Here is a 23,629-nt window from a genome sequence, read left to right on the forward strand (position 1 = left end):
TACAGGTCTATTTACAGTAGGAGGCCCCGATAGACACTTCGTAGCCAATTACTCCATTTGGAGAAATCTGACTTGCTTTCTCCACTAGCAACTCATCTTCAACCTGCATCGTGTGTCTCGGATGAGAAGAGTTTACAATCTAGCCAATGGCCATGAATACTATTCTGACTGAAAAGCGGAAGAATGTAGATCTTGTGACTTCTATTCCAAGCCACTGGCAGAACCCATGTACTCTTGTAACGAGAGGGTTTGTCCAATCGAGTTGAATGTGGTGTTTGGGTTAAGAAATACTCGAGAAAATAACGAGCAATGCCGCGAGAGCTCCGAGTATCGGTGTAAATATTCTCGACCTACATTACCAAGAGAGCTCAAAGTATAAGTGAGGAGAGCTCGCTCATGCTCCTCATCTCTCAGCTCACATCCCTTCAGTCTCATTGTTGCTACGAGAACCGAACAGACACACAGCTTCAACCTAATCTTTTCTCTATCACGTCTTTTGTCTCTCGGTACAATGGCCTCTCCTAAGCTCCAAGTCGCCGTCGCTGGCCTCGGCCGCATGGGTGCTCGCCATGCTCTCAACTTTCACAACAGAACACCCCGCGCTGAGCTTGTCGCAGCCTTTACCCCTGTCCAGAAGGAGGCAGACTGGGCCAAGGTTAACCTCGAGGGTGTTACAATCTACAATGACTACCAGGAGATGCTGAAGCATCCTGGCCTTCAGGCTGTGGTAGTTGCTACTGTTACTACTGCTCATGCTGAAGAGGCCATTCAAGCTATTGAGGCTGATAAGCATGTTCTTTGCGAGAAGCCTCTAAGTACCAGCGTTGAGATCGTTAGTTCCCCCTCTTCACAAATCAATCTTATTGAGAATTATAACTAACTCTTGTCCTTCAACAGTCTCAATCCGTTGTCGATGCCGCTGCGAAGAAGCCTCACCTCAAGGTCATGTGCGGTTTCTCTCGTCGATTCGATGCCTCATACCGCGACGCCTTTGATCGCATGGACAGCGGTGCCATCGGCCGTCCCTCTGTTTTCCGATCTCAAACCTGCGATAAGCTTGACCCATCCGGTTTCTTCGTTGCATATGCCGAGTTCAGCGGTGGTATCTTTGTCGACTGTAACATCCACGATATCGACCTTGCCTTGTGGTACTTTGGCCAAGACTCTATCGTTAAGTCTGTTGTTGCTACTGGTATCACTGCTGTTCAGCCTGAGCTGCGAAAGCACAAAGATGTGGACAATGGCGTTGGTATAGTTGAGTTCTGGGGCGGCAAAGTCGCATACTTCTACTCTTCACGCATGATGGCTGCTGGTCAACACGATATGACAGAGGTCATTGGTACTGAAGGCAAACTCGCTATCAATGCCAACCCCGTCGGCAACCTTGTTGAGATGCACGAGGCAGCCGGTGTGCGCCGACAGATTCCTGGCGACTACTATGGTCGTTTCGAGCATGCCTTCGTCACAGAAGCCAATGAATTCACAGCTTCAGTGCTTGACAACAACAAGCTACCATTTAAGCTTACTGGTGCTGTCCAGGCTGTCAAGATTGGCTGCGCACTCCAGGAGTCGCTCAACTCAGGCAAGAAGATTAACTTTGACGAGACTGGTCGTCGCATCGAGGAATCTAAGCTGTAAAAAGAATCATGATTGTTGAGCGTGTTTATACTTAGATGACTTTATAGAGTAATTGGACTTTGCTTGTGCAAAGTGAATTTTCTTGATCTTACACATGAACCTCTGATGAAAGTGAGTTGTACTTGGTATCAAACCCGGCATTGGATAACATTACCAGATAGCAAAGTACAACGCAAGCCTCAAAAACCACATTAGTAGTTGCCGGTCTTTGTCCTCCAGGCGGTACCAAGCAGCACTTCGGTACTATATATCCCGCGGGAGCTACCCACCCAGTGGCATCCACTATCTAGCTGTACTTGGCACATAAGCTGGGAGATGTTCTGTTTCTTTATTCTAGAAAGATGCCCTTTTTGGGGCCAAGGTTACACTCCATGGATCGTTGTGTTCAACCCGTTTGTGACTCATTCAATGAAGCTTTATTCAACTAAGGACTTCGTCCTGACTATGACCGGATCTCAGCCTCATCACAGAAGTCGAAAGCCCATAGGCCATTCATTCATTGAGCCGTGTCTCGCATAACTCTTGTTAAGAAGTGATTCTTTTCTGCCCCCAATGCCCTTCAGAAGCCAGAAGATATAAGACTTCCTTCTATCACTATAGTAAATTACACCTCTCGCTCGGACCCTAGCGATGCTATCTCACCCAGCCAGAATTTCACTCGCGAATATGCCCTAGTATAAGAGGACCTTTCCACAAGAGAACTTTCATAAGTCAGGATTATCTGCAGGCATTTTTGTAAGTTCTTAGTAAGAGTTATTTCTATAGGTCTAATTCCGTTTCAGCCAGGGTAGTGCCTTGTCTATCAGCCCGCTATTTTGAGGCTGTCAGAATTCTCGCCATCTGAGGAGTTCCATAGAGCAAAGGCAGCAGCGGTGTTGCGAGGTTCTCAGCAAGGTGGCCGGGTTTTAGGATGATTTTAGGAAATATAGCCACCCCCGGAACATGTGGGGGGAAGACGAATGGGGAAATATACTGAACCCGGTAACGCCTTGAATCTAGATTTCATCGTCTCGTCTTCCGTGTTTTCTCCCCGCATCGTCACCATGAAGTGGCTCCTTTTCCCGAATAGGAAATTTTCGCCATCTAGAATTGAGTAAAACTCCCCGCGATCGTTGGATAACCTCTTTAGTTGAAGACTCTTTGAGCTAAGTGGGATGAGAACAGAGTATGTTGATTTCCTAGGATAGAAAGAAATTCCGCGGATGAGGCAAAGACAAAAGATTATGAATATCAATATCAATATCAATATCAATCCTTCTTCTCCTCGCTTCAGAGACTCGAGCAAGCCATTATCTCATGTCTCGTATAGTCTTCAGCAATCATGTCCAACGTCTTTACAGCAGAAGCCTTGAATCGGCTCTCCCAGCTGGGGCCACCTCAGACAATAGCCGATATGGCTGCTCTGGGCACAGTTGGAATAGCCTCAGCAGCGTATCTTCTGCGTGGTATTGTCTGGGATAAGCCAGATCCTTATCATCATATCTGGTTCGAACGCATGGGGTCAAAAGATGGTGCTTCATCGGGGCCGAAAGCAACTCGTGATATTGCAAAAAAGATGGAAGAAGCTGTAAGTTTTCTCGGATGATGACAAGACTCCATTTGCTTACAGATCATCAGGGCAAAGATGTTGTCATATTTTGGGGTTCACAATCGGGTACAGCCGAGATGTTCGCCAACAGACTCTCCAAAGAATGCCATCTGCGTTTCGGTCTCCTGACCCTCTGCGCTGATCTATGCGACTACGACCCTGAGTCTATCGCGAGTCTTCCTCAAAGCAAGCTCGCCATTTTCATAATCTCGACATATGGAGAAGGCGATCCCAGTGACAACACAGCCGCTTTCTGGGAGTGGCTTCACAAGAATCCTGATGTTCAGCTACCAAACCTGCGATACATGGCCTTCGGTCTGGGCAATACCAGCTATCGGTACTACAACCGTGTCATCGATGTTGTTGCTGAGTTCCTTGACAAGGCTACTGCACAGAGGCTGATGCCTGTGGCCAAGGCCAATGATGCTCAGGGTGGCACAGAAGAAGACTTCCTCTCCTGGAAGGACGATCTGTATACTCACTTTCAGACCAAGTTGGGCTATGAAGAGCGAGACATCCCGTATGAGCCGAGTATTCAGCTCGTAGAGGATGACTCTCTTGACATCATGGACCTCAACCTCGGCGAGCCAATCCAGAACCGAAGCGGACCCGCAAAGATTATCAAGCAGTACTCGCCTATCCGTCCTTTGACAGTTCAGTCATCCCACGAGCTTTACACATCTCCCGGGCGAAATTGCCTCCATATGGAGCTCGATATCTCAGATCATCCTGAGCTTCGATACCGGACTGGTGACCATCTTGCCGTCTATCCTATCAACCCTGATCACGAGATACAACTTCTCCTCAAGGCTCTTGATCTTGAAGACCGAGCTGAGAAGCCTCTTCTTGTTCAAACTCTCGAAGAAGGTGTAACAATCAAGATTCCCAGTCCCACATCTGCACTGGCCCTCTTTCGGCATTACCTCGAGATCTCAGCTCCTGTATCCCGAGAAACTGTGGGTCAACTTGCGAGATTTGCACCTTCAGCAGAGATTGCTCAGAACCTGACAGCTTTGGGTAAGAGTAAAGAGGCGTATGCTGAATATATTGCCAAGAACCATATCACTCTTGGTCGCCTTCTGACTCTTGTTTCTCCTGGGTCTGTTTGGGACAAACTTCCTCTAGCTTACGTCGTTGAAACTCTACCAACCTTGCAGACTCGATACTACTCCATCTCGTCATCGAGTACTGTGTCTGCACGCAGACTTTCGATTACATGTGGCGTCGATAACTCGCCTCTCCAACAAGACCCAAGCAGGTCCATCCGAGGGATCACTACTAATTATCTCTACGCTCTAGGGAAGTCTCTTAACGGGGACAGCAATCAACCAGAGGTTGGACCCGATGCTCCCACATACACCTTGTCTGGTCCCGGTGATGCTCTCAAAGGCCACAAAGTGTTTGCCTGTCTGCGTCGATCTAACTTCAAACTTCCAACAATGAGCTCAACACCTCTCGTCATGATTGGTGCTGGTACTGGTCTCGCTCCCTTCCGAGGGTTTATTCTTGAGCGAGCACGTCTCAAATCTGTTGGAAAGCCCATTGGCAACATGATTTTATTTTTTGGATGCCGTGACCCTGACCAAGATTATCTCTATCGGGATGAACTCGCCGAGGTGGCAAAAGAACTACAAGGCAGTCTTGAGATCGTTACTGCGTTTTCACGTGCAGATGGGGAACCAAAGAAGTATGTTCAAGAAAAAGTCGAAGAGAGGAAGAAAGACGTGTGTGATCTTCTCCAAGATGGTGCGAGTATCTACTTCTGCGGTAGAGCTTCAATGGCTAGAGAAGTTGGCAATGTGGTGGAGAAGTCGATGAAGACTCAGAATGGTTGGAGTGATGCTGAAGCTAGGAGCTGGGCTGAAGCGGCAAAGAAGGGAAATAAGTGGCTTGAGGATGTCTGGGGCTGAGTTCGTGTGAGTAAGGCGATGCAGATATGAAATGGCGTTTTGTTAAAGAGAGCACGTTACATGATTTGGCAATTTTTTACTTAACATAACTTCAAGCAGTTCTGCGCAGGATAAGAAATTTGATCTGATTTCATTATGGTAGATTTATGCTATATGTTCTAAGCTTAGACTTTTTAGTCAAACTTATGGCAATATTTCCTAAGCTTATGGTGTTGATTTCCCAAGTATTTGATAGTTACACATTCGCTTCCTTCTTAGTACCTTTCAAGTTGAGCAGATATCTATTCTTGTCTCTTGAGCTTTAGCTTCACAATTAAGAGGTTTTGAACCATAACTAACTAGTAGTATAAAAGTGAGACCGAGGCTAGCATCAGTGAAACCGTTTATTAGACGGCCAATGTCCAAACCACCATGAGGCCATTGCGACATCTACTCTAGCTTCACGTGGAGACACAAGATAGTATGCATTGAGCCTGTGTAAGCTCAACAGTTTGATTAATGTATGACTGCCTCATGACTGCCAGCACCCTGTATCTGACCGTCCAAGTCACAACTCAACGAAAGTCAGAGATGAGCAGAACGATATCTTCAACATGGAACCTACAGCTCGTGCCTTGGCTCTTGAGTCAGACATGAGAAACATCATGATCTTTGCCAAAGCTAGTCTTAACTTTATGCTCAACCTTATGAATCTAGCCGGTGGACTAGCTGTTGACCAAAGTCCACAAAGAGCCACAAAACCACAGACTCAAGCTGCCAAGTGATTTGCAACTAGTGCCTTAGCGATGGCATTTGCTCTTGGACATGACTTGGAGAATACCCACCGGCTTAAACCCTACTCTTCTAAAGAGGCCGAGTGCCCATGAACTGGATACCAGATTTGGAACTGTCAACTAGTCGAATGCCGATTGATAAAACGTGCCAACACATTAAAGCCGCCTCCCTAATTGATCTCGTTCTGCATGTCTTAGTTATTGCTTCTGCGATCAGATCGCGTATTGCTTGGCATATCCCAACTCGCCGGACAAAAGGAAAACCAAATCTGTCAATGCTTGTCAATGTCTGTCAATGTTACGAAGCAGCCAGGTACGTAATCCTCAGGGGTTAACTAGTTACATGTACTGATCCTAGCAGGGGAGGGTATATCAACCCTCCCCTGCAGTAGGATTTGGCCTAGAAACGTGCCTCTGCCTCGGAAACCGGAAGTCACTAGGTAAACTCAATCATGTGTCAAGAGAGTGAGTGGCCTTGGAGCCGGGCGTAACGCGGCAAAAGCTCCCCCAATGTCAATCAGGGGGTTGTTTTATTTACGTAGTCAGCGGTAATTAGACGGTTTAGGATACGACTAATACAACCTCAAAGACCGTGCTTAGGCAGCGCTAATTCCTTAGTTTACCGGTAGTCCAGCTACCGAAACAGAGCAACGCCACCTGTAGATTCGGATTTCAGCACGGCCAGTTTCTGGAGCTGACGTTGTTGGAATAGTTCGTTGGTCCCGCTAGCTTGGTACTGTAGCTTGGGTACCTGAAGCTGAAGATATGAGCAATTTCGCGGCAGGCAAAGCTCTGCACCGTAATTTAGGAATTTCAAGGCGAACCTCTGATTAGATTTTGACATGTGTTGAAACAGCTGTTGAGTGCTGAACGGATGGATATCTTGGTATATTACGTTAATTGCATGTGCTTCTCACACATCCTTGATACTAGGTACTGCCTTTTTCCTGTAACTCCATAATACGAACACCCTAAACATCCAATGTAGACTTTCCAGGAGTAACTTCGTAGGTCCTAGTAACCATAATGCCTTCTTGGTTATCACTCTGTCCACTTGTTGTGCTGCCAGCCCTGACTTCGGGCTTGCTGTATCCCACAAACTCTGGCTTCCCAACAATATGTTCCTCGCTCGAGTTGTCGTCGAGTTGTGTCATGTATTTTTGATGTCGGTTCGCAGAAATGCCTCCAGAGATGCCTGATCCGCCGATTGTCCCGAGTGGGTGGCCGTGTTTGTTGACGTAGCTGCTCGTTCCCTTGTCCCGACTGCTTCCCTTACTCGACACGAGCCACCGAGAAGCTGAGAATAAAGGCTTGATCGCCGCGGCGTTCACGGCCAGTATAGCGATAAAGGTTTCGCGGATTGCCCAAATAGTTGATGTGTTGATGCCTTGGATGTCCCTGGGTTGTTAGCAAATCAGCAAGAACTATGCCTCAAGGGGGACTAACCGTAGCGAAAACACGCATCTCAAGAGTGTTGCAACCATGATAAAAACGCCAGAACAGAGGAGAACGCCAATCATTAGTTTCCTCTTGATGGTGAGCTTTACAGTCCATAATAGAGGGACTGGTATGGAGACGATGGCGATATCGGTTCTAGGTTTGCAAGTCAGATCAAAGGTCATAGTTCGAATGCCTATACAATAGTAACATACACAATATTAAACACTACCAGCGTAAGGTAATTCGCTACGGCGAGCGTGCAAGTGTCTAATCCTGTTAGAGTCGGCGGTCGGTTCAGTCGGGATAACACTTACCACCAGGATTGGGATAAACTTGCCAGTTCTTGCGAACAGGCGTACAATGGCCCCAGATGGCAGCCATTACTGCTATGTAAGCAATGACTGTTCCGACTTGTGTCCAGATAACAATCTTTCTCTGCCAGAGACCAAGCCTGGAACTCTGTTAGCACATATCAACGTTGGATCGAGGCTCTGCGTACGTCATACGGCTATACAAGCAGAGCATCACTCCCTTGAGAGTAAAGATCAAAGTCACGTAAAAGTTCCATCCTGCAAGAAGACATTTTGATCCAAACTCGCGCTTAGCTATCTCTTCAGCTGACATCTTGGCGCCCATCTCGTCGGTAACGCCAATGTTTGTACCAGATTGGCCTATTGTAGGGTTAGTGATCCTTCGAGGTGAACCAACACAATTTGCAGGTGTTTTTACCTATGAGTTCTAACATGACCAACTCGCACTATGTATGTTAGCAAGGATGTCTTGGCAAAGAGAGTGAAGCAGCATACCGTCCAGAAGACAAGGGCTGCAAGAGCAAAGTAGTCATCGCCTTGATATCCCTTGAAGCCAACTGTTTTCCATCTTGCAAAGTATCGTAAAAACAAGACAAGTGTGCCAAGACCATATTCCGTCCAGGCCTCAGTCTGGAAGGGTGTTGCCATTTTGGTTGGCAATGGAAATCTTCAGCTTGCAAGAGTTGTCTAATAGAATCGAGACAACAGATGTAGGCCAGGAGTGACAGCTTCGGGGAATAGAGATGGAGATGAGGAGATAGCAGGCCCAGCCGGCATATGTAGGTATGATATGTGACTTATGAAGTTGACATAAACTAGCTGATGCAGATGCAGGATCTGACGCCCCCTTTTGGCCGAGTGTAAGAGGCATTGACCATCTCATGGCTCACTTAAGGATTTACGGTGTTGTAGGAGGAGTGCTACCTTGTCAGGACGCTGGGTATAGTGGACCGGGGAGACTTGGCAACCCTGATGCATGACTTTGGATATGTTGATGAGCATCATATTGTCCAACCTAGCCAACTCGTAAAGTTATCCAGTGTCTTCTTGAGGTCTTGTTGATCTCTGCGGCACAGTCATTTACGAGTCAGTTTGACTCCGCCAAGTCGTTCAAGGCCTTCCTTGAAAAATAGAAGTTGCGAGCCCTTCTTTTCTTTTCTTCTGCTACAGAAAAGAACATGGTTGATGCATATGCAGGTCCACAGTCTCATAGAACCCCGGCTGGTCTTGTTGGTTGGTCAAAAACATTCCCAAGGCGAGGCAGACCTGGTCATAACTCGAGGCCCTTGACCAAAATAATCATAGCGTGTCTGTGGGGATAAATTAGAACGGTCAACGGCGAATTTCTAGTGTCTACAGGGCTATCTACTGTATTGGTAAAGGCCAGGACTAACGTCGTCGACTCCAAGCACTTTGTTAGAGGCAAAACTTTACAACGTTGCTCCCAAGCCCCTAGCTGCCCCTAGCTCTACCCCGCTAAAGCAGACACTCAACAGCAATTTCAGCATCTCTAGCGGCCAATCCTCTCCACTGATGTCCTTTAGCCGCGTGATCTGCAGCGGGAGTGGAACTAGTTCCGCCCCGCCCAAGCTAAACGTCGTCAGGGCTTCTAGGTCCTTGGCCGAGCATGAGACATTATGTTATACAATGTGATACCTCCTGTTGCCTGTTCTCTTGCAGCTACATGGTCGTACCCTGCGGGGCTCATATATGTACACTCACCCAGCTCCAAGCTCCCAAGCTCCATCCGCGGAACGCGTTGGAATAAGGGGCCAGGGAGACTTAGACCCGGCGTTTCTCGTTTCTCCTTCTCTGATGCAAATGCAAGAAGTCCTTGCACTGCAACGTCGGATCCGTAAGGTAATCTTTGAATAAGGCGGAGGCATCCCCGATTGGATGCTCCAGAAGACTTGAGGATTCCAGCTTGCGTCGACATATCAGACAGCGGGGTAAATACCCTCTCTGCCTCTGAGAGAAATTCCCTCTGTCTGTTTGAGCTATGTCCCTGAGCATGAACCCATAATTTGGTGCATAAGGTGCGGCCATATTCATGCTGTTGGTTCAACTGAGACTATTCAGGGTCCTTGTCAAAGGCCAGGATCTAAGAGCACAACACACCAGACCAGCAACATTTGAACGTCTCAACTGTCTTTATTAGGAATGGCATGATGGACCTACTGCTTAGCTGCTACATAACCGGAATCCTCCTGTTGTTTTGGGTGACAAAGTTTCCGAATTTCCGGTCCTGACTGGCTCGATAGACAGCCTTCATGATAGTGGACCTCGGGTAATACCATGTATATAAGTAACAGAGGCGCTACTGGCATCAAGTTGGCTTCTTCCTTGATACTTTTCTCATATATCTTTGACAGATTGTCTCTCCTATAAAACAAACAAGCAAACATGGCTGCTGCTGCTCCAGACTCTACTTATGACTTCATCATCTGCGGGTAAGGTTCCGCACTCACAAGGTTCAAGCCTAAAACCATTATTGGTTAACTAACCTGATTTATAGTGGTGGCACTTCAGGCTGCGTTGTGGCAGCACGCCTCGCTGAGGATCCCAATGTAAAGGTTCTCGTTCTAGAGGCTGGTCCCCATAATGAGCATCTTGAGAACGTTCACATGGTTGGAGGGTAAGTACCCCTGCTCCTGTAGCTGTTCATAAAAGCATTGACTAACTCATTGTTTTAGTTGGTCCAACAACTTCGACAAGGAGACAGACTGGAATGTCGTCTCTATACCTGGCCCTGGTGTCAACAATCGCTCTGTGAAGCTTAGCCGGGGCAAGTTCCTTGGCGGCTCTTCAGGCTGCAATGGCACTCTTATGGTCAAGGGAATGGTGAGCTCCATTGATGGTTCTCAATCGATACTAGATCTAACCTGCGTAGAAACAAGATTATGATGACTGGAACCTATCCGGTTGGAGTGGTGATGACATGTTCAAGTACATGCTCAAGGTATGTGCCTAAACTATATCCTCAGCACAATGGGAGCTATCTCAACATTCCCACGATACAACTCTTCAGAGCAACTACTGACTTCTGATACTTACAGGCTGAGAACTTTCACACAAAAGATTGGTTCAAGGAGACGAAAGGCGCCCATGGTTATGAAGGCCATGTCCACACCGAGCCCCATGACTTGGCTCCTATCTCCAACTTGATCGGAGAATCCATGGTATCAAAGGGTCTTCCTCTCGACCACGATATGTTTTCCTCAGGTGTGAACCCCCATGGCTGCGGCCACTCTGTTAGAACAGTCCACCAAGGCCTTCGTACCACTAGCGCAGACTTCATCACCAAGCAGAAACCTAGAGATAACCTACACCTCATGGTCGAGACACATGTTGACAAGGTCATCATTGAGAAGGACAGCCAAGGAGAGTTGAAGGCCACTGGTGTTCGAGCAGTCAAGGCCGATGGATCAGTCGTTGAGCTCAAGGCCTCTAAGGAGGTTATTATATCTTCCGGTGCTTACTGCTCACCCAACGTCCTCAACCGATCAGGCATCGGTGCAAAGGTTGAGCTAGAGCAGCACGGTATCACCACTCTTGTCGATCTTCCCGGCGTTGGAAAGAACCTCCAGGATCACTTGATCGTCTTTATGTTCTACGAGACTGAAAAGGAGGGGCTCACCACTGATTCTCTAGTGTACCACGGTAACGCGTTAGAAAAGGCCTATACCCAATGGAAGGAGGAGAAGAAGGGTCCTCTGACAGTGTTCCCATTCGGAATCTTTGCCTACGCTCGCATGGATGAGCGTCTCGCCGACTCTAAGATCTGGAATGCAGCTCCTCGAAAAGAAGGCCGCGATCCTATGGGTCTTACTCCCAAACAGCCTCAGATTGAGTTCTTTACCACTGAGTGCTATGGCGGCCCGAAGCAGTACGACCAATTCCCCATCGACAACAAACACGCTTTCAGTATGATCGCCGAGCTCTTCGCTCCCAAGTCCCGCGGAACCGTTACTCTTCGCGACGCCTCACCAACATCTGTCCCTGTTGTCGACTGCAACTACCTCTCTGACCCTCTGGACCTTGAAGTCCTCGCTGAAGCATGCGCTTTTGGCAACGAGATCATCACCGAAGGTTCGGGCACCAAGGACATCGTCAAGGGTTCATGGCCCTCAGATCTTGTGCACCACAAGTACAAGACGCGCGAGGACTGGAAGGAATACGTCAAGGATAACGCTACAACTTGTTACCATGCCAGTGGATCGTGTGCCGCTGGCAAGAAGGATAACCCTATGGCTGTGGTGGATGAGAAGCTACAGGTCTATGGGGTCAAGGGGTTGAGAGTTGCAGATTGCTCGATAATGCCTATCGTGAACAATGGCCATACACAGATGCCTGCGTATGGAATTGGTGAGAAGGCTGCTGATCTTATCAAGGAGAGATGGGCTCTGTCTGCGAAGTTGTAATAATCGCGATGTATTGATACGAAGAGCATAGCATGTGCTTCATAACCCGAAGCGAATTGCAACCAACTTGAAGAAACAAAGATCAACCAAAAATAAGGATACAGTATTACCAGCTCGTGTGAAACTGTTCTGTCCTCCCTCTTCCCCTTGATAATGTAAAGACTCTGGAAGGGGTTGAACCGACGATTCTTGATGTCATTTACAAGATCCATGAAGATCAACATACCCTATACTTCTGCCTTTGTTCTCCGAGCCTAGTATATCCGTCGGAGCCATTCGTGAACCACGTAACAGGGGTCAGGGGGTCACAATCCTTCGCCAAGATCGACGCGTTCCGCAGAGTAACATTGAGATCTTCCCTTGTACCTGGCTTTAAGTTGTACGTAACCAAATTGTCCGGAAAAGCACTCACTGAAAATTCAGCATAACATGGCAAGGGAGGAAACAAAACTGGAACCCTTGACCCTAGGTGATAAAAGTATTTAGATAATTTACTCCAAGTTTAGAGAACTCTTTGCTAAGCTTAGTTACGTCTTCTTAAATCTTGAGTCTTCTTGCTCCCCGAAGATGGGTTCAGAGAGAGAAAAAAACAAGGCAGAAAACGGACTCTCTCTTCTGACTAGGACCGAACCGCACGGATGCTGATCCCCAAGAGATGGCGTCTTCTAAAGCGGAAGGTGATTCTGCAGTGGGTTACCAGGCTTGGTTTGTTCAGGGGTGCAGATACAATCTGCCGCTTTCTTTAGGGCTCAATTTTGAGGTTGCAGTGAGGCAACTCGGAGTTGCAATCTCTGGTTGAGTTACAGAGAGAGAGGCCGAACCAACTCAGCCAGGCTGTCAGATCTTCAGACTCTTTATCCTTGGCTTAACATTGAGTCAGGTTGAGGGAAAGGTGCTGGATTTGAGCTTCGACGAAGCACATGTTCCGTATCAGTTTGAAGTCATGGCGAAAGGAGAGGAGATGGCTGAGCTGTATTGTTCAAGCTCTGTTTGGAACGTTATGATTAAGACTACATATGAGAGCTTCCACTAGTTTTTATCGATGTGCGGCAGTTGACAGCTTAGTACTCTATAGTCGCATCCAACACCGAAGCCAGTTATCGCTAAGTCACGGATAGTCGTCACACCACCAGCGGGAACTAATTCTACATTATCTATCAACCCAACTTGACAGACGGGATTGACATACAACGGTTTCCATGTGTTTATTAATCGTAAATATTATCACATGGTGGATTTCAGCCGGGCAGAGTATCAAAACAAAATAGATCATTACTGAAGTGGTATCTAAAACAAAAGTTCCTATCCATACGATTGTTGTTAATGCAATCCCCAAGATCTGATCAACTCCCACGCCTTTCTCATCACCGATTGGTATCATAGTGATCGTTCATACTCCACCGTCACTGTCTTTGTCTGGACAATTGCTGGTTTGATCGTCCCCCCAACGATCCCCTTTTCAGAATCACTATCGATCCAACCCGTCACCTCTTCACTCTGGCCAACGCTGGTATTGTGTCCCACGCGTCCATTTATGGGGCCTAGAGCAAAGTCATCGGGTATAGGGTTCTCATCGCCATCGAATTGTGAATATTGTGTTCGGTCACGGCGTCCCTGGGAAGAGGGGCCAAATGGTCGACTCGGAGGCTTGGATCCTGTATCTGGCTTGCCGTATTTTGACGATTTCCCTGTTTTGCTGCCATATCGTGACTCGCCGATAAGCTTGGGGGCAACATGTTTGAAGAACTTGCGGAGCGTTGGCATCGTCGCACAGGTAATGATCAGGTTCGCTTCAACGATACTGGAGGCATGTTAGTTATAGCGCTCTGCTAGACGGTCAGAGAGATCCATACATCCAAATCGAAGGGAAAGCGATAACCCAAGTCAGGTCCATAGATTTAAGCATTCCAGGGAGAAGCGAGACGCGCACAATTGATGTGACTACTGTCAAAGATCCGATTGTAAAGATGCCCATCAAACCCACCTTTTGCTTGAAGGGCATCTGGAGTTGCAGAACCATCGGCAACGGCAGTATAAATAGAACAACGTCGCTGATGATGTTGGTTATGGCGGTCGCGATATACAGACCAGGTCTGTTAATACATTTGCCTTCTGTGATTGTAACATCCCAGTTCATGGCAATAGGATGGCAGGCAAACATCACAGCGAAGAATATCCCGATGGTGTATCCGCTGATGAATACAGCGGTTGACCAAACTGAGATTTTGAACCAACGCTGAGGAGACAGTCGGAAGTAGAACATGAGGAGAGCGAGTTTGGCCAGGGAACCACAGAGGACATATATGAATGCGGCAAGATAGACATCCTACTGTTGTTAATATCTTGCGAGAACAATTCTCCTTTCGTAAGAGACTTACCATTAGGTAAATGTTAAAGGTCTCAATAGAGGCTTCCCAGGCATGCACTCCTCCAGCGCCAGAAGCAAACATATGTAGGCAAAGGCTGATAGTGACCAAGGCCAATATCTAATTTTGCCGTCAGTTTTTGTCGATATAGACGCCTTATTAGCGGAATCTATAAAGCCATGACTCGTGGCTGCGAAGATACTTACATATGAAAATATGAGTAAGACTAGTATTTAATATCAGCACAATTCATAACTTCGATCTGTCATCCCATGCAGACTCGCCACGATTGAGTTTGCAGGGTCGAACCAACAACCAACAGCAAACAGATAGAAAACGACATGTCAAAACTTACCATCGTCAAACTGCAAGCCACCTGCAAGAAATAGCTTGACATACATCCTCTGGCAAAAGAAAAGAAAGCTCACAGCCATGCCGAACCCCGCCACAAAGTACGCTTCTGTCACTCCTTGTCTCTGTGGGTTGTCGAAGTTGACCACATAGCCCTCGGGCGGTGGCAGAAGCACCATTACTCCATCTATCAGAGGCATTTTGACATGGAGGTTTGTTGGGAGAAACTGAAGACTCAGTCTGGGGAAGGCCTTGGGTAGAAAAAGGATGGCTGACGGAATTCGGAACGATCTGAAGCAAGAGATGGAGACTAGCCGATGTGCCACTTAAGGATCAACACGCAGCTGTCACTCGTTTCCCTTCAAAGGATGCTACAACTTCAGACGGTAGGGGTAACTATATATCACCGTGGTACTCGCCTCCCAAGGAGAGAGTCTCAGAGGCATACGTGATAGGCTCAAGAGGTTCTACTAACCGATGCTGCTTTGACGATTCATCACAGGGGACATAAAGGTCATACATCAGAGAATATTCAGTTGAAAATTCACAGAAAGAACTTAACAGAACCAATAAATTCACTCACTGTGACCGTGGCCGGGTGTTTTGGCCCAGAAGATGAGAGTTGCCGAAGAACTCGCCTGAAGCCAAGAGATCCGTGAGCCAGGCACCGCAACCCAGACGCGGTATAGGGCATGTCGATCCGGCCGACAAGCGCAGGTGGTATGATTTCCAGACGGTCAGTGTGTTCGATATCATCGCGATATCCCAGGGCCCTTTGTTAGACAGGCCCTGAAGTGGTAACGAGAGCCGGCCGTAGGATCTTTGCATTTCGCCAAGAGGTCGTGTAGAGTCAATGTAACTCCTGAGCCGGATATTCGATACAGAAATGGAATGTGTTTATAGTGGTGTTTTTTTAAGACGGCAATGCCGTTTATGTGTTTGAGGGCTTGCTGTGGCGATGCTTTGGATTGTTGCAGAGTTGTTTTGGTACCCTGCTGATGGAGATGGGCATCAAGATGTCTTTGGTCGTGATGCTTTTGATTGTGATCAGATCGGGGTCATCTCATGCATGGCTACTAGTCTTGCGGGCACTGAGACAAGGATAATTCATGATCAGCCATCGTGAGTCCGGAAGATGAAAAGTTTGACAAGACCGAGGAATCAACGGTGAATATTGTTATCTATTAAGCTGCCATTCTTATATCATATAGCTGTATATACACTGAGCGAGATTGAATCGTATGTTCTTCTGTAATTGGCCGATTTCGAAGGATCATGAGGATCAGGTCTCTGTGTATGGGAACTCAACATTAACAGCCGAACAAAGGATGACTGACCCTGCCCATCGATACCAGGGCCTGCTGTCTACAAGGGACAAAGAACTGTTACAGGAATGTCACTCGTTACACTTTGCCTCATAACCAATCTTCCTCACCGATCTTTGATTTCAGTTCGCAGCAATCTTATATGGCAGCCTCGTCTATCTCCAACAGAGCCAATGAGACATGTTCCGTCACTGCGAACAGACCTGCGGAATGGAAGAGCCCCTGCGACCTGTCATGTCATATGCGGACATAATACGGAAGGTCACCAATACGCGTGGAGTTCTTGATGACGATCAGCATCTGATAGAGACAGGTGAATAAACACTAAGTGGGCTGGGCTGAGTTGGCCGAAGACCGTAGGTAAAATGGGTTTCTTCGGTTGCGCGGATCACACCTGAACGGAGAATAAACTGCAGCGCATAAACTATAGAGAAAGCAGAAATCTCGAATGGTACGGAGTAGTATAGGTTTCAATAATGGTTCGAGGTGAGGATCTATCCTTATGCAACGGTACTTGCGAATAAGGTTAAGAACTGGACAACCCTGTTCTGAGCCCTGCTTCTTCACCAATTCTAATCCCTGGCCCTGATTACTGTGGGGAAATAGGAGGATTCATGAGCCGTAAATCTCCTCAATCATATCCTCGTTCAAACAAGGGCCCCCCATACTAGTCTCGTCGAAAAGACCGGGATTCACAGCCAACCGCTTCAGAGAGGTCGGCTTTGGACCGAGGTAGGCGAGGCTTTCAGGACTTTGATATTGATGTTCAAGAGCTCTGATGCAATGCAAAAAAGTGACAAGGTATGATCCAAGACAATGGTTCTCATTGTCAAGGATGTTCCACGTGTATCCGAGTCCAATTGTGACCAGCTGCAGCTCAATCTTGAGCCTCACAGACCTCACCAGTGGCTACGTAGTAACAGTGTGTAGTATGTGCTTCCTCATTCTGGCCCTGTCTCCGAGTTGACGTGCTCATCTACAATATATCTCCTGGCATATCGGTGGAACCTATCCCAGCAATAGCTGTGCTGACTCTGCTCCCAAGCTGCCACTAAACCACAACGAACATCACAAGACAGCATTCGAAATAATGTCTACTCCAGGCCTCTCTCCGGCCCCTCTCTCGCCCGAACATCGCTCCGTCTCCTATTGCCGAAGACAGGAGATCAACTAGTTCATCCGAGGGGCGAGTAGTTGGTTTAATAACAAGACGATCTTCCTCGTCCGTGAACTGTAGATCGTTGCCTTTCTTCTTGTTTTGATAGAGCATATCATCTTGGTTCTATTATTGAGGGTATCCTTTCTCGTCTTGTCATTCTTTGTTTGAGATATACGTTACAGTTACAACCATGAAGCTTGGTGTGTTGGCTACTGGTGCAGCTTATGGCACCACATTGCTCCCTTCTAGCCCTCAGCAGTGTGTAAGTCATGTCTCGAGTCGACCCCTCGTCGATCGACAATTCCTGATACACATTTAACCTGCATCATGTTCTCTTATCCCGTCACAATGAACAATTATTCTTATCTCTTCTGTAACCTGCATAATGGCTAATGTCACATCAAAGTGCTCTGCTCTGCTGAAGGAGGCTGGCCTCTCCGATCTTGTCGTCACAAAGAACCAGTCACTTTACAATGAGCGAATCGACTCCTACTGGTCCGTCAGTGCTGCCTTGCATCCTGACTGCATGGTACTACCCAAGACGGTACGTAATCCGATTTGATAAGTCTTTCCAACGTTTAGTCCTGACACGATCCATAGCCAGATGATGTCTCAAAGGTCATAGAGGTCATCACCAAGAATCAATGCAAGTTCGGTATTCGCGGCGGCGGCCATGGCAACTTTAAGTTATCCAACTCTGTCGAGGAGGGCATTACAATCGACTTTGGTAAGTTATAGGCGGTGAATCTCATCCCATCATCGTTATTCATGCTAAGAGCTGTAGGTTTTATGAATGGAACATCGTACGACGAAGAGAAGAACGTCGTGAGCGTAGGACCTGGTGGTCATTGGCAAGATGTCTACGACACTCTTATCCCATATGGTCTTGCTGTCGCTGGGTATGCCTATATACCCTAAGTCTTCTTCCATTACTTACACTCTATAGTGGTCGTGCCGGAACTGTTGGTGTTGGTGGTTTCGTGACAGGTGGAGGAAACTCCTTTTATTCTGCATCTCATGTAAGTGACAGAAACACTAAAAAGGCACTCGACACACTAACATATACAGGGAATGGCATGCGATACAGTGGCGGGTTGGCAGCTCGTCCTCGCCAACGGTGACATCGTTGAGGCTAACGCCGAATCCAATGCTGATCTCTGGCAGGTGAGTGTCTTTATATCACACCATTCGAATCAGCCATGCTAATACCAACTAGGCCATGAAGGGTGGCTCTGGAAACCTGGGTCTGATCACAAGAATCGACATGTATCCCATTGAGTTTGTCGACCGTGGCAACCCTTCAATCTGGGGTGGCAACCTTCTCTACAAGCCTGAGTCAGGCCCTGCAGTTATCGATGCCCTTATTGATTTCACCGCCAATGTCCCCAAGGACGAAAACTCCAGCAGCATCGTTTACTGGGCTTATCTTCCCGCCTTAGCTGGTGGTACTATTCTCAACGCAGCTATAGAGAACACCAAGGGTGAGGTCAAGCCCCCTGCTTTCGACAGCTTCTATGCCATCCCTGATATTCAAGGTGACACCACCGTCACTGAAAAGCTTAGCAAGGTCACCAAGGATCTCGGTTCAGGCCAACCTCCCCACTTCCGCAACGTTTGGTTCACAAGCTCCTTCAAGCCCAATGCTGGACTCCTGAACTATGTCGTTGAGAAGTATGACGAGCTCAACCAGGCCCTTGAGGCTCTCATGCCTAGTGCCGAGTCAGAGCTCAACACACTCTGCATGTTCCAACCCATCACCAAGTCCATCGCCGAGAAGGGTGTCAAGAATGGCGGCAACGTCATGGGTCTAGACAAGTATACAGAGGACGGGGATGGTATCATGTTCCTCCTCACCTGGGCTGCTAAGGGTGAGGCAAGCGAGGAGGCTGCTTTCCCTCTCCTCAAGGCTTACATGGACGATATCGAGACCAAGGCAAAGGAGATGGATGCTTGGTGGGCTTGGAAGTTTGTCAACTACGCTCATCTTACACAAGATCCCCTAGCGACTATTGGAGATGAGGCTCTTGCCAAGCTTCGTGCTGCCAGCAAGAAGTACGATCCTCAGGGTGTCTTCCAGAAGCTCCGATCTTCTGGTGTAAAGATTCCTTTTTAACCAGAGTACTATATAGATAAATATTAGAGGCACTATAGACTGTATGCATTTGAATCACATAGATCTCTAGTCGAGTGTATATTCATCAGCTTAACCGATACTAATCTCATCTCGGAAGATGTTCATGAGATGCAAATAGTCCAAATGATATTATCACCCTCCCATTACAATACATAACTGACCCAATGACGGGATTACCAGTCGATAGTAAGTACTATGTTGCTATCTACACGCTTATCAAGGGAGGATGGAAGAAAAACCAAGGCCTCGGTCCTATATAGCAGAAAGATTTAGGTAAGTTTAGGATAGACTTGGGCAAATTAGTGATATCTTAGCAGTCCTTTAGACTAGTTAATTTTGGCACATCGGCTTAATGTTAGAGGCTTTCTTAACCCTGACGATGATCTTGTTATTGTGATATTTTATACAGTATCGAGGTCAACTGAAATGAGATGAGGCTTCCGCGTTTCTCGTCCACAGAGTCTTATTATCATCGATTCTTATGCGGCGTAATGCTCAACAGAATTGAGCCATGCATAGATCAAGTGGTCCCTCTCAGTTCCTAACAATCTTCTCGCCACCGAACCATGCTCGAATAGTAGGCCAGTATGTGTAGTGCATGTAAACATCAACAGAGGCAACGACTGCGAGACCTGCCAAGACATATCGACGATTCTGAGGAGAGGCATTCCTCCATTTCTCGACCAAACTGGTAGACTTTCGGACACTGGGGGCGACGGCGCTTTTCATGGTTGTTGAGCTTGAGATGTACCTGCGAGCAGCTTGGCTGGCAGAGGTGGAGAGGCGGATGGTGATGGTGGGCGACATGATATTTTGTGGTGGTTTGATTGAAGTATTTGTTTTGGGTTTGTATAACTGACGGTCACGTATGTGATTGAATTGTTTTATCGAATTGTTCTTGTTGCTTTTCGATTCTACCAGAGTCGACAAACAGTCTATATAAATATTCTCAAGTGATATAAACCAAATTCCAAATTCCGTTATGCTTAACCATAAGGCCTAACGATCCCCCACAACGCCTCGCTGCTCAAACATGACAGGCATTACTTTGAACCATCACAAATGATCTCATCACATCAGCCACCTGGTCGCTTCGGTCGATTAATCGTCAGCGGTTTGAATGGTTTACGCAATCGGTCCATTGAAGGCGCCGGCCCCAGGCCAACTGGGCGTCTCACACCTCCATTGGGTTTTACAGACATGAATGTTGTCGCATGAAGACTTGAAGCAGGCTTGTTAGGCAATGCTTCTTCCTCGTCCCCTTTGTTCTCTTCTTCAGGCTCTTTTCTTGACGGCGGCCGCGGTGGTGAACTGGAGAAACAGGAGTAAGGCTTTCGAGGGCCCGCGTCTACCTTTGGAACATTTGGTTTTGACAGAGGTCGTGCAGAAGGAAGTTTGTGTTTTGCCAGTTCCGGATCTATCAATGGCTTTTGTGGCTCCGACCCTGTTGGCAGTCTCCCCGGCATACTATTCTGCCGTGAAAAAGCAGACTGGTATAGCACCTGTGCAAGGGACCTGGACTGCTGCTGCTGCGGTACAGGCTGAGGTTCAGGCGGAGGTCGAGGAGCATCTCTTCCATGGTTAAGCCAGCCAAGCATGCTCTTCTGTCCAACGCCTCTTTTCGTCGATCCCTTCTTTGGCCCTGGTTTTGAGTTTGCTGGCTGTGCTGCGGCTGCGGCTGCAGCATCTAGGGCAACTCTGTGAGCTCCCGCAGTTGTGAACCCTGGTAAAGCAGAAACAGTGAAATCGGACGATTGTTCCATTGTCGTAGCATATTCTCTCTGCCAGGGAAGCTCATTTGTTTCATCGTATGAGGTGACCGGGTGCGCCGTACGTTGGCGCTTGGGTGCCCGCGAGTAATGTCGGCCAGTCTCTTCGTCGTATCTATCGACGTTCTTTGGGTCGACAGGATCAGCTGGAAACCCGTCATCTTCAACTGAGAACATAGGAGGGAGTTTTTCGAATATTGCCTTCTCGCCGGGGGCCTCTCGCCCCAGGATTTTAGCAACGCCCTCTACAACTGCTCGATCGAATGATGGCCCCTTCTTGGCGAAGACCTTGGATGCAAAGGGGGAGACAAATGGTGAGAGTTCAACCTTGCTGCTCATTCCTTGAGAACCGTATAGTGGGCAGCTTAGGTACAGTAGCGCTTGAGCTCGTGTCATTGCCACATAGAGGAGACGTCGTTCTTCATCTGTGTCTTCCGACCTTGAATGGGGTATTGATCCGGTGTAGACAGAGGGCACGAAAACAACAGGCCACTCCAGCCCTTTTGCTGCGTGAATGGTCGATATAGTGATCAGCGACTTCTGGTCTTTTGTGTCGCCTTTGTTCTGTGCATCCGATGCCAATGATATGTTGGCCAGGAATCGGCCTAGCATATCATCCTCTCTTACTTGGTCCATATTCTCGATTTCAGGGAGTGCTTCTTCCTCAGGTCCGCCAAAATCTCTCATAAAATCGCTGACCAGATTAACGAACTCCTGAACGTTGGCCCATCGCTGTTCGTGTTCTTCTGTGTATTCTTCCTCCAAATACTTCTTGAAATCAAGATGGCCAATCAGTTGCTCTATCAAGTTAACCAGAGTGACGGGGCTGCTCTGATTAATTTGATCGGCTTCTTTGCGTAAGCTCGAGATGGTACGTATGAGTTCTGTATTGAGCTTTTGCTCCATCTTTGGTCTGATGTTGGTGTTTGCCCTACGACTGCCTTTACAGTGCTTGAGAATCAAAGTCCAGAGGCTTATGTTAGTCTGCTCCGCCTCTTCAAGAAGGGATTTGATTGTTGCTTCTCCTATACCTCTTCTTGGCACATTGATGATCCTGGCTAGCGCATCGTTGTTGTCAGGCTGGCTCACTACACGAAGGTAATCTATCAGGACTTTGATTTCCTTTCTTTCATAGAATTTATGGCCTCCGATCATTCGGTATGCGACACCGGCTTTCCCTAGAGCTGATTCGATGTGTCGAGAAAGCGCAGCGGATCTTAAAAGAATTGCGACATCTTCAAAATTGAGCATGTTTCCAAACATCATGATAACCCGTTTGATCTCAGAAACGATCCATTCGCCTTCAGATGACGAACTCTTCAGTGTTCTGAGAACCGGTCGCGCTCCCTTGGTGTGGACTGGCAGTAACACTTTCTGGTATCGCTTTTTGTCTTGCTGAATAACGTTGAGAGATACATCAAGGATGGATTGTGACGATCGATAGTTTTCTTCCAGGGAGATTTCATCTGTATCAGGATAATCTCTTAACAGTCGATAAAGGTTTCGAATCTCGGCTGAACGCCAACCGTAGATACTTTGATCAGGATCGCCTACAATTGTGATTCGCTGGCGTGCTTGGGCGAACAACTTCATCAGCTCATATTGAATGCCGTTTGTATCCTGGTACTCGTCGATAAGGACGGTCTGGACGTTGGAAACGCAAGCTGGGTGATCTCTCAACAGCTCGACACACTTGACCAGGAGATCATCATAGTCCAGCAAATTTGACCTTTTTAGTTGAGCTTGATACTCTTCATAGCATGTCCTTAGCCCTGGGTTCTCCTTTTTGCCTTTCTGCGCTGGAGCCGCGGCGGCATTTGGTCCCTTCGCTTTCTCTTTGCTGATCCATGACCTTGCATGTAGCGGCTCGATACCAAGTTCCAGCCTCTTGCAGATTCTCTGGATGATCGCCCTCGAATCTCCGTCGTCTGCGATTCCAAACTTGGAGTCTAGTCCGATGCGATTTCCGTATATAGACAGATATCTTCGGGCAATCGAGTGAAACGTTCCAAGCACAATCTTCTTTTCGCATTCCTCGCCTAGAGCTTTTCCTATACGCTCTTTCATTTCTCTGGCGGCTTTGACGGTAAAAGTTGCGACAATCACGTCGGCAGGTCGATAGCCGACTCTTTGGATCAGCCATACTACTCGAGAGGTAAGAGTATGAGTCTTTCCACTACCGGGGCCAGCTAGAATTGCTACCGTCGATGCAGATGAGGTAACAGCTCGGCGTTGCGCCTCGTTCAACGACTGAAGAATCGCATCTTGTGTGGTCGCGGTGGACATGCTGGGTACGTGGACGAATCCACGAATTGCTGTCGAGTGATCGGGGAGAATAGTATCATTGAAAATTCTATACCCATGCGAGATTGCTCGAATGGGATTACGGCGTGTATTTCAGCCACCGGAGTCACTGTATCTGCATTCGATCGAGGGGCTTTCGC

At 47.6% G+C, this 23,629-nt stretch overlaps 8 protein-coding genes across 8 annotated transcripts; 4 read left to right on the plus strand and 4 right to left on the minus strand.

Moving 5' to 3' along the window:
- Positions 1–511: 511 nt before the first annotated feature.
- FVEG_02080 (myo-inositol 2-dehydrogenase) lies at positions 512–1,638 on the plus strand (the record flags this gene model as incomplete). Its single annotated transcript, XM_018889189.1, has 2 exons — positions 512–832; positions 898–1,638. The coding sequence occupies 2 exons, from the start codon at positions 512–514 to the stop codon at positions 1,636–1,638; spliced, it is 1,062 nt and encodes a 353-aa protein (XP_018745276.1).
- Positions 1,639–2,959: 1,321 nt separating this feature from the next.
- On the plus strand, positions 2,960–5,300 carry FVEG_02079 (NADPH-ferrihemoprotein reductase; the record flags this gene model as incomplete). The annotated part of the gene is made up of 2 exons (XM_018889188.1): positions 2,960–3,205; positions 3,256–5,300. 2 exons carry the CDS (start codon positions 2,960–2,962, stop codon positions 5,134–5,136), a joined length of 2,127 nt encoding a protein of 708 aa, XP_018745275.1. The 3' UTR covers positions 5,137–5,300.
- A 1,580-nt stretch (positions 5,301–6,880) lies between these two features.
- FVEG_02078 (hypothetical protein) lies at positions 6,881–8,308 on the minus strand (the record flags this gene model as incomplete). The annotated part of the gene is made up of 7 exons (XM_018889187.1): positions 6,881–7,307; positions 7,356–7,502; positions 7,562–7,616; positions 7,664–7,800; positions 7,849–8,020; positions 8,079–8,106; positions 8,156–8,308. The coding sequence occupies 7 exons, from the start codon at positions 8,306–8,308 to the stop codon at positions 6,881–6,883; spliced, it is 1,119 nt and encodes a 372-aa protein (XP_018745274.1).
- A 1,721-nt stretch (positions 8,309–10,029) lies between these two features.
- FVEG_02077 (hypothetical protein) lies at positions 10,030–12,170 on the plus strand. The gene is made up of 5 exons (XM_018889186.1): positions 10,030–10,110; positions 10,176–10,295; positions 10,354–10,501; positions 10,551–10,619; positions 10,717–12,170. Exons 1-5 carry the CDS (start codon positions 10,064–10,066, stop codon positions 12,079–12,081), a joined length of 1,749 nt encoding a protein of 582 aa, XP_018745273.1. The 5' UTR covers positions 10,030–10,063; the 3' UTR covers positions 12,082–12,170.
- Positions 12,171–13,458: 1,288 nt separating this feature from the next.
- On the minus strand, positions 13,459–14,998 carry FVEG_02076 (hypothetical protein; the record flags this gene model as incomplete). Its single annotated transcript, XM_018889185.1, has 5 exons — positions 13,459–13,882; positions 13,935–14,407; positions 14,460–14,567; positions 14,654–14,673; positions 14,803–14,998. 5 exons carry the CDS (start codon positions 14,996–14,998, stop codon positions 13,459–13,461), a joined length of 1,221 nt encoding a protein of 406 aa, XP_018745272.1.
- A 2,474-nt stretch (positions 14,999–17,472) lies between these two features.
- Positions 17,473–19,395, plus strand: FVEG_02075 (hypothetical protein; the record flags this gene model as incomplete). Its single annotated transcript, XM_018889184.1, has 7 exons — positions 17,473–17,544; positions 17,689–17,826; positions 17,883–18,009; positions 18,067–18,181; positions 18,229–18,301; positions 18,351–18,446; positions 18,499–19,395. 7 exons carry the CDS (start codon positions 17,473–17,475, stop codon positions 19,393–19,395), a joined length of 1,518 nt encoding a protein of 505 aa, XP_018745271.1.
- A 555-nt stretch (positions 19,396–19,950) lies between these two features.
- Positions 19,951–20,223, minus strand: FVEG_02074 (DNA helicase II/ATP-dependent DNA helicase PcrA; the record flags this gene model as incomplete). Its single annotated transcript, XM_018889183.1, has 1 exon — positions 19,951–20,223. The coding sequence occupies one exon, from the start codon at positions 20,221–20,223 to the stop codon at positions 19,951–19,953; it is 273 nt and encodes a 90-aa protein (XP_018745270.1).
- Positions 20,224–20,300: 77 nt separating this feature from the next.
- FVEG_02073 (DNA helicase II/ATP-dependent DNA helicase PcrA) lies at positions 20,301–23,512 on the minus strand. Its single transcript, XM_018889182.1, has one exon. It carries the CDS (start codon positions 23,469–23,471, stop codon positions 20,493–20,495), a length of 2,979 nt encoding a protein of 992 aa, XP_018745269.1. The 5' UTR covers positions 23,472–23,512; the 3' UTR covers positions 20,301–20,492.
- Between the last annotated feature and the right edge of the window lie 117 nt (positions 23,513–23,629).

This window comes from Fusarium verticillioides, chromosome 6 (assembly GCF_000149555.1).
Source record: "Fusarium verticillioides 7600 chromosome 6, whole genome shotgun sequence".
NCBI classification, from domain to species: domain Eukaryota; kingdom Fungi; phylum Ascomycota; class Sordariomycetes; order Hypocreales; family Nectriaceae; genus Fusarium; species Fusarium verticillioides.

What these genes read in the sequence shown, in the direction of transcription:
- FVEG_02077 (XM_018889186.1), top strand. Translation starts at nt 10,064, where the DNA reads ATGGCTGCTGCTGCTCCAGACTCTACTTATGACTTCATCATCTGCGG. An exon ending in TATGACTTCATCATCTGCGG is followed by an intron (nt 10,111 to 10,175) that starts GTAAGGTTCCGC and finishes CCTGATTTATAG; the next exon opens with TGGTGGCACTTCAGGCTGCG. An exon ending in AACGTTCACATGGTTGGAGG is followed by an intron (nt 10,296 to 10,353) that starts GTAAGTACCCCT and finishes TCATTGTTTTAG; the next exon opens with TTGGTCCAACAACTTCGACA.
- FVEG_02073 (XM_018889182.1), bottom strand. Translation starts at nt 23,471, where the DNA reads ATGTCCACCGCGACCACACAAGATGCGATTCTTCAGTCGTTGAACGAG.